Source organism: Adiantum capillus-veneris, chromosome 18, assembly GCF_014529385.1.
Source record: "Adiantum capillus-veneris isolate H3 chromosome 18, ASM1452938v2, whole genome shotgun sequence".
Classification (NCBI taxonomy): domain Eukaryota; kingdom Viridiplantae; phylum Streptophyta; class Polypodiopsida; order Polypodiales; family Pteridaceae; genus Adiantum; species Adiantum capillus-veneris.
Window position 1 is genome coordinate 49,120,196 of NC_140948.1, and position 14,397 is coordinate 49,134,592.

At 39.5% G+C, this 14,397-nt stretch overlaps 1 protein-coding gene and 1 pseudogene across 1 annotated transcript; both read left to right on the forward strand.

Annotated features, from left to right (window-relative positions):
- Window positions 1–1,542: 1,542 nt before the first annotated feature.
- LOC147435627 (uncharacterized) lies at window positions 1,543–2,202 on the forward strand. The gene has a single exon (XM_086487755.1). The coding sequence runs from the start codon at window positions 1,543–1,545 to the stop codon at window positions 2,200–2,202; it is 660 nt and encodes a 219-aa protein (XP_086343881.1).
- A 3,474-nt stretch (window positions 2,203–5,676) lies between these two features.
- LOC147435628 (uncharacterized) lies at window positions 5,677–7,740 on the forward strand (annotated as a pseudogene).
- The last annotated feature ends 6,657 nt before the right edge of the window (window positions 7,741–14,397 follow it).

The window sequence follows — 14,397 nt, forward strand, 5'->3', positions numbered from 1 at the left end:
AGACCTATATGACACTTCAAAAGCCTAATCACTTCAACATCAATTTCCTTATTGATTGCAAATGTCGTCATCTCTCATTTGTATATGTCCCTGTCTTAAACTGTATAATTTATCGCACACCAAAAGCATGATTACTTCGACACCAATCGTCCTCTCGATTGCAAATGTCGTCATCTCTCATTTGTGTACGTCCCCGTCTTAAACTGTAAAATTTATCGCACACCAAAAGCATGATTACTTCGACACCAATCATCCTCTCGATTGCAAATGTCGTTGTCTCCCATCCAGACGCACTGTGGTGATTGACTCGTTTGTAGACACCCCCATTTTAAACTATAAAGTTGCATTTAGTTATAGAATTTCATTGTTTAAACCTGCCTACTGCAAAGATCGGAGCCCGCCGTACTGCAACATTGGCTATCACTTTAGACCCCCATGTCGTTGTGCCTAACTGACCCACTTACTGTTATTTCCCATTGTAGGGGCACAATTCCCATTGGTTGTTACCCTTAGCACGCCATCCAATCTGAAACAATTGCACTTCCTATTAGCTTGTAAGTGGAGGGCCCCTCCTATGTTACAAGCATGGATCTTGACCAAACATATTGCACTGCTTTATCAAATATTTGATGTCATGTAAAAATTTTATTTATATACACTAATGTATTAATTTCCATTTCCTCGTTCTTGTCAATATAGTACTTGTCATTGCTGCAAGAAATCTATCTCCCCTTTTGAGGTCTGAAGTAATTAATACTCTCTCCAATACATCATAATATCATTTCAGTGCTTGTAGGTAAAATGCTTCCCGACCAAGCAGTGCAATTGAAAAAGAGATTACGCACACAATTAGTGCGTGTAGTGGATGCCCTCACATTGGACGAGATAACAACAACCTTGCAAGATGAGCAGCACTTGCAAGCCTTGCTCTCTAAAGTAGTCCACTCAACAGCCTTGAAGTTTGAGGGTGTAGATATTAGTGACGTGCAACACCTTCTCTTCAGTATTGTTGGAGACATGCCAAAATGTGCTATCGACCTGCGAGGTGACTTACCAGAAGACATAGAAATGGAGAAATTGCAACATTGGTATAACTGCTGGAAGCTTGAGAAGGAAAAATCCACTCGTGCAAGGAATATTGACACACAAAACACCTTCATTAAGAAATTTTGGAAGGAGACCCTTCGCGATACCAGAGGATCCATGTCTAGTTTGCATATTCAGAAAACTGTATTCAACTCATTTTGCTCTATCACCTTGGGCATTCCATTTGAGGCTATAAAATGAGGAAGAAAACTAGGATCTGGGGCATATGGAGACACCTATGAATGCAAGATCGAAGGGATTTCTTTCCTTCTGTCCAACAATGTGTACTGATGTAAGGAATTCAAAGGTCAAGCAAAACAACAATTCAAATCATTCGCAATCGAGAGCAGTGTTGACCTAAATCACCGAGGTATTGTGCGTGCTATTGCACATACAATTCAATCACCATGGATACTTATATTTACTTATTTCAATGGATCTTCCCTTGGCGATTTGATGGAGTGTGTGCCTACACTTTCTGGAAGCATCAGTGAAATTGTACTTGCCATGGGTGATCAAAAACACAAAACACCAACTGAACTGGAGTTGCAGCAATGCCGGCTTATCATCAATCATGCTTCGTCTTTAATTCATGCACTAATAAAAGCTTTGGCATTTGCACATGACAATGGAGTTATTCACAATGACCTTCACCCTTGGAACATTATGCTAGACTTCACTAGAGAGGGAATACCAAGAGTAGGCATTATAGATTGGGGTCTTGCCCTTCGACCACCATATGAGAGAAGGCCAACAAATATTCGCAAGCCAACAGAGCATGCCAAAAGGCCTTGGCGAGTAGCTGAACTTCTGAATACCAGATCTACATGCCCTTGGAGCAAATCAATTGATGTGTATGCACTTGCATGGGTCATCAATCAGCTCTGTATTTTTTGCAACCAATTTTGTGTCTACTACAAACTTGACTTGATGCAAACAAGCACTGCTATCGAGGTTCAAGCCATACATAATATAATCAACAATGCCTACCTTTTGGAGAACCCGTCTGAAAGAAAGGCGCTCGCTGATTTAGATAAAGATCTGGAACATCTGCATATGCACCACGAACAATGCTTGTGTCCCATCTCTGAAATGTGTATTTCTTTTTTCCAATGAGCCTAGCAAATTGATTGCAGCTATCAAGCTCTTTTTATTTATAGACATTATATCCTTTTCTTCTTCTAGCTTGTCTCCAACATTAGCATGCCCTTCTTCAGTATTACCTAAAAGTTCCATTATGGTCTGCGATAGTACTTCCAACATTGATTTGTTGCCTACTTCCATTATATTCATCCCTTGTACTTTTTTTGTCGTCCAATTTCATTATATTTGTCCCTCCTAATTTGAATTGAACTAATTTATATCTAATATATTCACAGTTATATTGAAGTGTAGGCCTTCTCAATGGAAATTGCTACTACGCTATGTGCTAACCGCAAAAGACGCCAGGAATATGCCACTTTTCAAACTATGAATAGACGGAAACTCCTACTCTGTCCTATTGCTTCTTCATGGTTCAGTGTGCAACATATTTATGAGGCTTGGCAAGAGGAATGCAACATCGCAACTCACAACATTTCCATCTGCGGAAGGTGTGGCATTTGCAATCTATATAAAAAAAAAACCCAGAACGATGCTCTTACTACCACACGCACGAAGCTAGCAAACGCAACCTTATTGCAAACAACTGCAATGCACAATATCAAAGTGAATTGGACTTGCTGTTCTGCTTTCCTGAAAAGTTCAAGAGCAATCAGCGTTGTCATCTTGCAACCCGACTACATACAAGCCATCCTAAACACAAATCAACTAATTGTGCAACTCCTTAGCGTCGTCGATGTCACAATCAGCGTCACAAAAACAGCAACTACATTTGTAAAAGGCCTGCTTGATAGAAGGCCGTTACTCGACAATCCAATAATCTGCTGGTTGATAAAGAAAAACATGTCTCAGCCAACTTCACCACTTGCAAACACGCCACTAGCAACAGTGCTAGCATACAACATAAAGAATAATCCAATTCTCAAGAGGTACCGGTGCATCGTTGAGCAGCCAAACAAAAAGACCTCTATTTGTATTCTATCAGCATTAGCTATACAAAATATCGTAAGAGACCACTCTGAAAACGATCCATTTGAACTTATGCAAGAAGCAGAAGCACAATGTGAAATTAGCATATTGCAAAATTTGCTCAACACAACAAAGAGAACTGCATTTACTGCTAAAGACAAACACGAGTTCGGTTCCATACAAATACGCAATACCGCTTGCCTAAGCGAGCGGACAATCAGCTTTCAATACAATGGCCTTCTGGCTTATGAATCTGAAGTCCAAGATATTACATTAGAATTAGGGATATTCCCTTTCCTCTTTCCCACAGGAAAAGGAAACTATCAAGGAGAATTCGATTTTAGTGAATACATTAGAATGAGAAGGTGAATACATTAGAATGAGAATCGGAACTTCCTTCTCTGTGTAAACATTGTACAATCCATATTTGCTCATGATGTACCAATTGAAACAATCTATCATGATTGCAAACTCCACAAATAGTACATTTTTGCAAAGGGATATTGATAACTACAAACGAGCACACACCACGGCATCTACACATGATACAATAAAGCATATTATTCGATACAATCTCCACGACACAATGCCAGGTACTCCATCATGGCATCGACGAAACTTGAGAGACCTCATAACAATGGTGGACACATGGGGACTACCACATCTGTTCTTGACATTCACTGCTGATGAGGTTTCCCAAACAAGATGGCAAGAACTCATAACAATGGTGGACACATGGGGACTACCACATTTGTTCTTGACATTCACTAGTGATGAGGTTTCCCAAACAAGATGGCAAGAAGTCATCACAATTGAAAAACTTGCTCAAGGCTACAACCAAGTCTTCAAGTGGAACGATTGCCCTGTAGAGTGTACAACACTGTTTCACCTTCGCTTGCATGCTTTCTTGAATAAATACATCATCAATGGAAGCAACATACTTGGCCATGTAGAGCATCACATGGTGCGCTACGAAGTGCAAAATTGAGGCTCACTGCATGCACATGTCATACTGTGGATCTCTAATGAAGATTTGTGCCGAGTTACAAACGAGATTGCTGCATACATACCAGCAGAATCACAAGACACCACCAAGTTGCGGAGCCTCGTTACCACAAAACAAATACATAGATGCAGAGACTCTTGCAGAGTTATGGGGTTAGCTAGAGTGTGCAAATATGTCTTCCCATTTGAGCCACAATACAACACAACTTCAACTATGGATGCCTGTACCGCTAGATGGCTTTACTACCGTCCTGGGTATGACCATCGAAATGTTGTCCCGTACCATCCCACAATCTTGCTTCTATGGAAGGCACACATGAATATTCAAAGAGTCACAAATTCATTGATATCGCATTACCTTCTCAAATATGCAATGAAATCAAAACCCCTTGGAAAACTGAACCTCTCTACAGATGATGCAGCAAGGCTTGGACCTCACGGCTTGGACAAAGTAAAGCTTCAACTAATTGTAGCCTCTATATTATCAAAGCCAATATCTGCAACAGAGGCAACAATCAGCTGTTTGAAGATTCCAATCATCACAAGGAGTGAACGGGTTGAATACATCGACTCCTCTCCACCATCACTACGACAAAGGTTGTTTTCTTGTAGCCAGACTATAGTCATGCATCCAATTGATTTATATTATGCAAGGCCCCTTCAATTTGAGAAGATTACATTCTATGATTACCACAGAAGATACAAAATTCTAAAGCCACATGAACATACTCATGTAGTGAGTTTTCGTGATGCGTACAACAGCAGTATCATAGAGAAACAACGTCTTCTTATATTTACAAAATATGATCCTGGCCATCAAACTGAGGGATTCTTCTTCAATGTCTTGTTGCAAGAACTTCCCTTTAGGAATGAGATGGAACTTCTATCACCAACCAACACACCCTCTTCTTACTTCCTGGAGTGCAAAATCCGTCAGATAATTCTTGATGATGAAGACTTGGAGATGTACATAAATGAGCACACCCAACGCAATATGCTCGTCTCTGAAAATACAGGACACACTTTAAACCTCATAAAACAAAATTTCATCCTCAATCGTGAAGATCCACTCACTTGTACAGTGAATGACACAGTCAAACCAGGAGTATCTCAAAGTCGTGCTAGAATGCTGAAGCTACTGCAAGAGTTCGCTGAGACCAACAATGAAGTTCTGACCTCTCAACAGCAAGAAATCTTTGATCGTATATCAGGCCTGAGTAATGGCCTCCATGTCATTATAGGCGTTCTAGGATGTGGAAAAACATTCCTCATAAAATTCTTCACCTCAAGCTTCATGAAAAATAATAAGACCGTTATCCGACTGCATCAACTGGAGCAGCAGCTGCTCACCTCAGCAACCTAGCAACTACAGTCCAATATCAATTCAGGATTTCTTGTTCCAAACAGCATTTTCCGCAAGCAATTCATCCCACAGATGAAAGATTTATCGCTATACATAGTTATGACGTCATTATCATAGACGAGATATCGATGCTAACTAGTACAATCTTCAATATGGTCGTTCGCCAGATAGTTAACATCAGCAATGGAACACTTCTTGATCCATTCAATCAGAAGCTCATCTTGCTTTTTGGAGATTTGGCGCAACTTCCTCCAGTCTGCCATCACCAAGAGCCATTATGTCATGTTTGCAACATACAAAACTCAGCTTACATCGTTGCAGCCACTACCCACAACATGACCTTCTCAGTTTGCCATGCTGCTGACCCCGCTTACGTCCAATTCTTGGATACAATCTGTGTCAAGCAATCAACTGAACAACAGATAGAAAAAACACTTTCACAATGTGTAATTAATGAAACTGAACTCCTAAGAGTAATCGATGATGCTACTACACTGATATGTACTCATAGGGAGGATGTATATAAGTACAACAACTTGATTTTGCAGAAGTCCTTCTCGGCATCCGATATTGTGGCCATACCACTGAAGACCGATGCTCTTGATGAACCATTACTGCATGAATGGATCCAAGACAAGGCATTCCATGAGATGGACAATACTGCTATTGGGGCTAGATGTATGATTACAGAGAACATCAACTTGGCTATAGGTGCCGCGAATGGTTCCACTTGTCATACACTTTCCTATTCATATGACTGTACCGGTCAAATTGCTGCTATAGAAGTAATGTTACTTTCCACTAATACCACCGTGACAATACGAAGGACTAAGCATGCTACAAGAGCAATCAATTGCAAATGGTTCCACAAAAGCACATTCCCTTTGTCACTTGCGTACGCAATCACTGGACACAAATCTCAAGGAGCAACAATATCAAAGAAATCCATCCTCATTATAAAACAAGCTTTCGCCCCAGGATTGGCATACGTCATGTTCTCTCGTGTGACAGAAAGACGCCATCTCAAAATATTAAACATTCCAATCCCAAGGATGTTCTGGCCGGCCAGTAAAACGCTCCCTCAGTGGTTAGACATTTCCTCGCTTATTTTCACATACAAGTCCTCTAATTCTTTCAGTCTTCCATCTCGTAAGGTTCATGGACTACACGATCATTTCTTTGACAAGATTTTTCTTGACTGCAGATTTCCTTCACAGCAAGTAACAACCTTCAGCATCTCCTCATGGACACCAACCAGGTACCCGTTCCTTGCATTAATCTATATTGTAGCTACATTTTATGCCATTCAATATGTAAAAAACTCAACCATCATATTTCTCTTTCTCTATCATTCAGATATTTGATAAATTCATCAACATCGCAGCTACCTCAAAACCAAAAAACAGTTCTTCTGTATATCCATCTTCAAATCAAATGCGACTAGCAAATATGTCTGGCAAAGCCCCGGGTGCATTCATTGAAGGGTTCCGCACAACTCAGCTCCTCCACTCATACATCAATAAATGTAGCAATCGAAACAAAGAATATAGAAATAACGACCTGAAGTTGGCAACAGGTACTTCGAACTCTTCATACTTTTGTATTGCAAACACTAAACATTCACAATTTTGGTTGTCTCTACAACATCTACCTTTTTTCTACAGGGTTACAAAAAGAGATACTCCTATCGTTGGGCATTGACTTTGATGAGTCACACAAACTACTGCTAGATACAGAAGCCCAAGAAATACTAAATACAAAGACTGTTGGAATCACCACCTACGCAATCGAGACGCTTCACTACGGTTACAAAGTTGTCCTTGATAAATTGATTGTTATCGACAAGAATACAGCAAGCCAGACACTTTTCAACATGGTCAAAGAGTTTGGGAACGAGTTCAAAGGGAACAAGCGAGCAATCTTAACTGATGAGAAATTTACATGGCATTTTAATAGAGACCTTTTTGACGCCCGGTTTGGTGAGACAACTGATCCATTTCGAAAGCTTGAACCACTACATGGTAACCATCTGTGCTCCTTAAAGAATATAACTACCTGATTAAATACTAATTGAGCACATCACTTCAGTGCAGGACATCGACAACGAAACCAGCAAGGAGATTCCCAACAACATAACAACTTCACAAGAGGAAGCAGCACATTCCGACGCTGCTCCAACTCCCAAAAGACAACGACAAACGAAGAGAACTACATAGTTTACTCTATTAGGTGCAAAATCAATAACCGTGTTTACATAGGCATGACATCCGATTTTGAAGCTAGGAAAAGATCACCATGACAAATCCACCAAAATGGATGAAACATGATGTGTCATCCTTTCCCCCATTATGTCAAAACTTCGAGTTTCATGTATTGCACAATACACACGATAGGAGCACCGCTATTGCACTGGAAGCACAAGAGATAATTACTCAAAATGCAACGTCCACCAAAGGATACAATAATTTGAAGGGACATCCTCCAAAATGCAAGAAGTACTCTTATTTGAAACACCATAGAAAAATATAGTGTGCAATAAATTTATTCTTTGTTCTAGCGTAGCAACTCTCATTCAGTTCTCCCCTCTGTATTAAATTACTTCTCGAGAGTCTTTTCCTCTAATATCTGTGATAATTTCTATGTTATGTTTCACCATTATCTGTAAGACTTTTTAAAAGTTATGGTCTATTTAGCTTACGTTCTACACTTTCGTTTTTAAGTTATGGTCTGTTTAGCTTAGTACGGTCTGCACTTTTTTTCCTTTAAGTTATGCCCTGTTTAGCTTACGTTCTGCAATTTTTTTTCTTAAAGTTATATTATGTTTAGCTTATGTTTGTACTTTCCTCTACAAGAACATCATTCAGCTTTCAAATTTTAGGATTCAACCGCTACATGTACTGTAGCTCAATGACTGACCAACATACTAGTCTTCCCACATTACTTAAATGTCTTGCAATAACATCAACAGAAATAGACAATCCATTCGGCCAGCAACCCCATTTCTAATACTTCTACAAAAAATGATCAACTAATAAGAAACAAACCATGTAGCAACAACTTATATATTTTACAAAAAACTTATACATGTACAAATGTTGCACCTTGCCTTTAGCACAAATTAATAGTATCCCTTGCTATTGCTTCTCAATAACTTATCCACTATACATATCATAACTCATTCCGGCACTCTCCAACTTTATGCCTTCTCCTCCAAAGCGTGGCAATCAAGGCATACTAGTTTTCAAAGATGCACTCATTTTAATGCATTATTAAGAGGATGCTTACAAACCTTTGTCAAGGAGCAATGTCATGCTTTCATATTGCATGAGGTGTCCATTGGAATCAAGTGGAAGTTTAAACTAAGGGGACCACAAGAAGACTTTTGCTGTCAGAAAGATAACCTATTTTGGTGAATTTTTTACACAAGGTTCCAATTCAAATTGCAAAAAGTATATAAAATAAAAATTGTAGCTAATGATCTAAATTTTTTGTCTCTATTTTTATTTCTTTATTTGGAGCCACGGTTGAGGCAATATGATCAAAATGGTGGACCCCAGTCTGCCCACATCATGCAGGGACAACTCATTTCAAACTTTGCCCAGTTCGTGTTCACAATGGCTCTTCTCTTTCTTGTGTAACCCTTGGGGGTTCCCTTCACCTATAAAAGGGGACATCTTCTTTCTTGAAAACCATTCAAGAGGGAGTGTGAAAATTCATGCCAAATTAGCCTTTAGCCCTACACTTGTCTTTGAGGAAGACTAGTTAAACTTAAACACATCCTTGTAAACATCAACTTTAATCAATCAAGGCTAAAGTCTTCTATCTCTTTCCATCTTCATCAAATTGGCAACCTTTCTTGAAGGGGTTGATAAGTAAGGTGCTCTAATTCAATCCCTCGTAGCTTTCCTTACAGACTTCACACTCATGGTTTTTTTAGAGTTACCACTACCTCCCTCATTTGTCGCTTTCTACTTCACTTACGCTCTCATTGCCACCCCTAATGGCACTTTTGCATTAAATTCTTGAGCCATTTGAAGAGGGTATAACCTCTACAATGCTCACCGTAGCTTTTTCTTCCTTATTTGGGTTCTTAGGGAAATCCTGGTACAAATGTTTTCATCCACAATCGCAATGTCCGCAATCATTACTTGTCACATTAGAAACATTTTTTGTAGCATTAGCTTGGTTAGTCAGACAATTCCTAGTCGAGTGGTCTTCTTCATATTCGAAACAAGGTCTTGAGGTTCTTTGTTGTCTTGGTTGCTGGGCATATGGTCTCTAGGGATATGTATTCGGTTTAGATTCTCCCTGATTGACTATGAGCATTAATGTTCCCTAACTCAACAAAAGCCCTTCACTCGGAGATACGCTATTCATTCTCAATTGAAAATTACTAGAGGAGGAAGCGAGATTGTCTTAGATTAGGATCATGTGCATGGTGATACCAATAGATAGCCTCTTTGTAATATGATTTCATCAGTACTAAGGTGTTCTCTTTTAGGTATTGGTTTAGATACACATAACTCACAACTTCTTGGTTTTCACCTAGGAGTGGCGATTACTGTCCCAACACTGATCTTGGTCTTTCAGCTCATGGATGTGGATTTGTTGGTCTTGATGCATATCTCGATAGTGGTGATGCTGGTTTGTTCTATTGATACTGATGATTCACTGGTGCATTAGGTTGGTATTGAAGGTTGGGATGATAGGGCCTCTCCCTGACTTGACCTTTGTTGTAGTAGCATTCCTCAGTGGCATGATTCTTCCATTTATTCTCAATGACACACCATTTTTTTCAAGGAGATGGCTGTGGAAACATGGTACAGTGCTGAGTCGGATGATATCCTCCACATGTCAAGCAACATGTCAAGGGCGGTACTCTTTGGTTTTGGATTTCCAACTTTTGATCCATTCTCCTCAAAATCTCATCCGGAAGTTGCTCAATATTCATTGGTGGTTGTTGTATCACTATCGTCCTTGCTATATTTGCACCAACAGTAGAACCTGAATCATTCGAGGTAGTATTGACATCTCTATGTATCTTGTAGTTGTCTACTAAATAGACAGCTTCTCTCATGACTTCATCCAATGTTGCATTTTTTGAAGTGCAAGTCCTTCTTGAGGTGTTCATTCTTGATCCCTTCAATGAACAACACTACTTGGTGGTCTTCCTGAGGTTTCTCTCACGGAAGACACCTCTCAATGTATTGCTTAGATCACAGTGCAGCCTCTTGTACCCTCTTGTTGTCTTTTTGTTTGAAAGAAAAGATTTGTAACATTATATTGTGCTTGATTTTTTTCATGGAAAACTCTTCTATAAGGTCTTGCAATAACCCCTCTATGTTTCCATAATCTTCCTTTTTCAAAGGGTGGAACCATGTAAGGGCGGTTCCCTCCAAAGTAAATCCAAAACTTCCAAAATGAATGTAGAAATTTGTGATATATTTGGCTCTTAATACTTGTTTAAACAATGTAGAATGTGCATTGGATCTGATCCATTATATGTCAATGCCATGCATTTTTCAACTTGATATGGACGCATGGACCTTGTTTTAGCAACATATCTCATCACTCTCGAAGCTCTTGAAAAGCTTCTTCATTCACTATGGGTGCTAGCATTCTAGGTATAACTCTTGGTACCTCTCTCGTAGTCACATATAGCACTCCTCACTCGGTGTGGTGTGTCATGGATGACCCTGAGACAATCGTATAGTCACCTCTTATAGGCACTATTTTTGACAATTAACTTCCTCACATCCACAATTTGGAACTTTTGGTGCCCCCGACCCTGTCATGTGTGTGTTTTCTACATGTGGTGGAATATTTGTGACTTGATCCATAACGCTTACCACTTCTTGGAACGAATTTCTATGGCTATTTGATTCAAGTAGATGACAAGAAATGGTTCACCCCAATAGGAAATCTTTTCCATGTCTGTCATATACGCGTATTTTGTAGTCTTATCCATTATTATTTACCAAAATAGGTCTGTTTTCCGTTTCAAACTGGTAGATGTATATGTACATCTCCTTGATGTCCGCAAGCTCCATTAGGTTGAGATCTTCCCTGGTGTAAAAACTTTCCCCTTCCTTGGTCATCAGCTTATATCATCCCACACTAGGACTATCAATAAGCACTCTCTCTAGCTCTTTTCATCGCTATGAATTTATCTCTCGAGTCATTTTCCAAAGGAGGTCTCTCTATCCCTTTCTCAACTTTGTCCTTGGCTCCAACCATACCCATTGTATCTACAAGATCATGATTATTTGTCCTAAGATAGGCAACCCCTCTCTCATCAGTGTATCGGTCTCCATTGTCAACATATTCTACTATCTCTCGAAACTTGGGGTTTCTTAAGTCCTCGTGAACATAGCATTTGTTATGGGCATCCACGTAAATCATGGCTCCTTTATCGTTAGTGTAAAATCATGGTCAGTATGGCCTCTGGTTTCCTAGAGGTTCCATCTACATCTCCTCCACTATGATAACTCATACCTGGTGCTCCCTTGGCCATGAAGATAGGATATGCTTGTTCAAATGAAGTGTTTGAGACCATCTTTTTTTGCATTGTCGATAAATACTCTAAGTCAACCTAGAAGTCAACTTGGTTGACACTCTCTTCTATACACACACAACTCACTTGATCTCTCGGCATTCTTTCAATTGACCTATACAAAGTCCCTAACTTCAAGAACAACAGAAACCTGACATGTTACTTGGAACTCTTTAGATCCCTTGGAATCTCCACCTTGATCCAACTTCACTTGAGAATGGAGTCCTTGTCTGTACAAGACTCCACAAAACAAAAGTGTTGGTTGAGTTAAGCCAGGCTAATAGTTGATCTTTACACACTTTTTGTACTTAATACGCCTTGAAAACAACTTTTTCTTGAATATTTATGCTATATAGAGCTTCAACCACTACTTGGAAACATTTTTTTAAGAAATGGATATTTCTTACACTCTGCAAGAAGAAAGACACGTTTTTTTCTTGTTTTCTAGCATATGACAAGATTTTCACGCCAACTCTTTCATAGGCATGCAACACACTCCTATGAATAGAATCATGCTGCACGTGTCCTAAATTTCATACCTGAGAGGTCTCCAACCCATGGACTCTAAAAGTCGTGATGGGGTCCTTGACAGGTCTCTTGACCTAATAAAATACTAAGTAAGAAAAATCCAGGGAATAGACCCTTACCATTGGCAATGGATTTGGACTATAACCCTAGAGAAAGACCTAGTCCTATCTCGCAAGTGAAAATGGAACAAAAATTTGAAAGAACTAAAACTTTTTTGGCCCTATAACCTTTGCATATGGACTAAGGAATCCTCTTCTAATTTTTTTCCCCTCTAGATGAGTGAGGGCGCAGCCGTTGATAGATTTCTCTTCCACTGAAGAAGTTTACTAAACGTTAATGCACGGGGATGGACAACTAATCGGGTCCACCTGTCCATGATCGACAACCTTAGTCAATCCCCACTTACTACCCCGCACTCACACATGCTTCATTATTTTCTAATTACTATCACATTCTTTGAACACTTAAAATAATGGTTTTTTTAAATTGTTGGTTACAGTGATTCCTTAAACCAAGTATTGAAAACAACATTGAAAACATGATATATCAAAAAACAGCTTTGAACTTAAGACAAGGTATTGTCAACCAAAAAATTGACCATAATAACCATGATCAGTATTCTTGTCTCAAGATCAATCTAGGACAAATAGCTCAACCGAGTGTAAAGCGAGCGCTACACAATCTAGGACAAACAACTCAATCGAGTGTAAAGCACATAACCGTATATGCGAATAGTGAGCAAACAAGCTCAAAACACATCCCACAAGAAGACTACCTACAAAAATCTACAAAAAACCTATGATTGCATGTAATCTGTAGCCACATGAGCATATGCAATCCTCACTCCTACAAGAGTGAGTATAAAAACACTACTATGTGTCCAAAATTGGAAAAACCTGTCAAAGTGGGAGTCAAAACTTGACCACTAAACCATCAGAGAGTAAAACTATAGATACGAATAAAACATGGTAAGAATCTGGGAAAAATCTGGTAGAGTTTCTCTCGAAAACTAAGTAAAATCTCAAATCTCACCAAAATCATATCAAAACAGACACTTAGTGTCTTAGTAAACAGATCCACATATCATACTATACATGCACTACCAAAAGCCTGGCAAACTAACTCACTCCTCAACGAGTGGCTCTATGAACTTGTACCTATCCAAAAACGTTGTAAACTTATGCACTTGGTACCTACAAGCTATACCTAGATATAGTTGTATCTATATATGCATACATAGCATGAAATTGCACAAAATCGTACTAAAAACTCTCTGGACTGACCCAAAATGTCATACATGAGGACTATCTATGCTGCACAATTTGCACTGCAAAGAATGCGCAACCTATGAGAAAAATTACCTAGAATCTTACATACTATCTCATCGATCGGAAACACGTCGATCAAAAACCAAATGCATAGCACAACCATGCACATGTGGTTGTAAACGTTGTCCAAGAGCCTTGCTGGCGGGATATCCTCCAGAATGGTGCGTCAGAGCTGCTATGAGTCGAGATGTGTGGCCACATGGGGAAAATGGGAAATTGTCGAAGTCAAAATGCGATCAAGGGGGGTTGAGATACCAGGGTAAACTCTCGGATTTAAAACTGCTCCAGATGAGAGCATAGGAGGGGAGCCGATGGCGAGCCTACACCAAAGACAACTGCACTCTCTTGCTCTTGCTATGTTGAAGATGAGAAAAAAATTGGTCGATGTCGCATTTTGTCGTCGGACGAAAGCGCTTGCTGATGCCATAGCTTTCCAAAGGTGGTGTGCTCCTAAGCTCTACCAC

What these genes read in the sequence shown, in the direction of transcription:
- LOC147435627 (XM_086487755.1), top strand. Translation starts at nt 1,543, where the DNA reads ATGGAGTGTGTGCCTACACTTTCTGGAAGCATCAGTGAAATTGTACTT.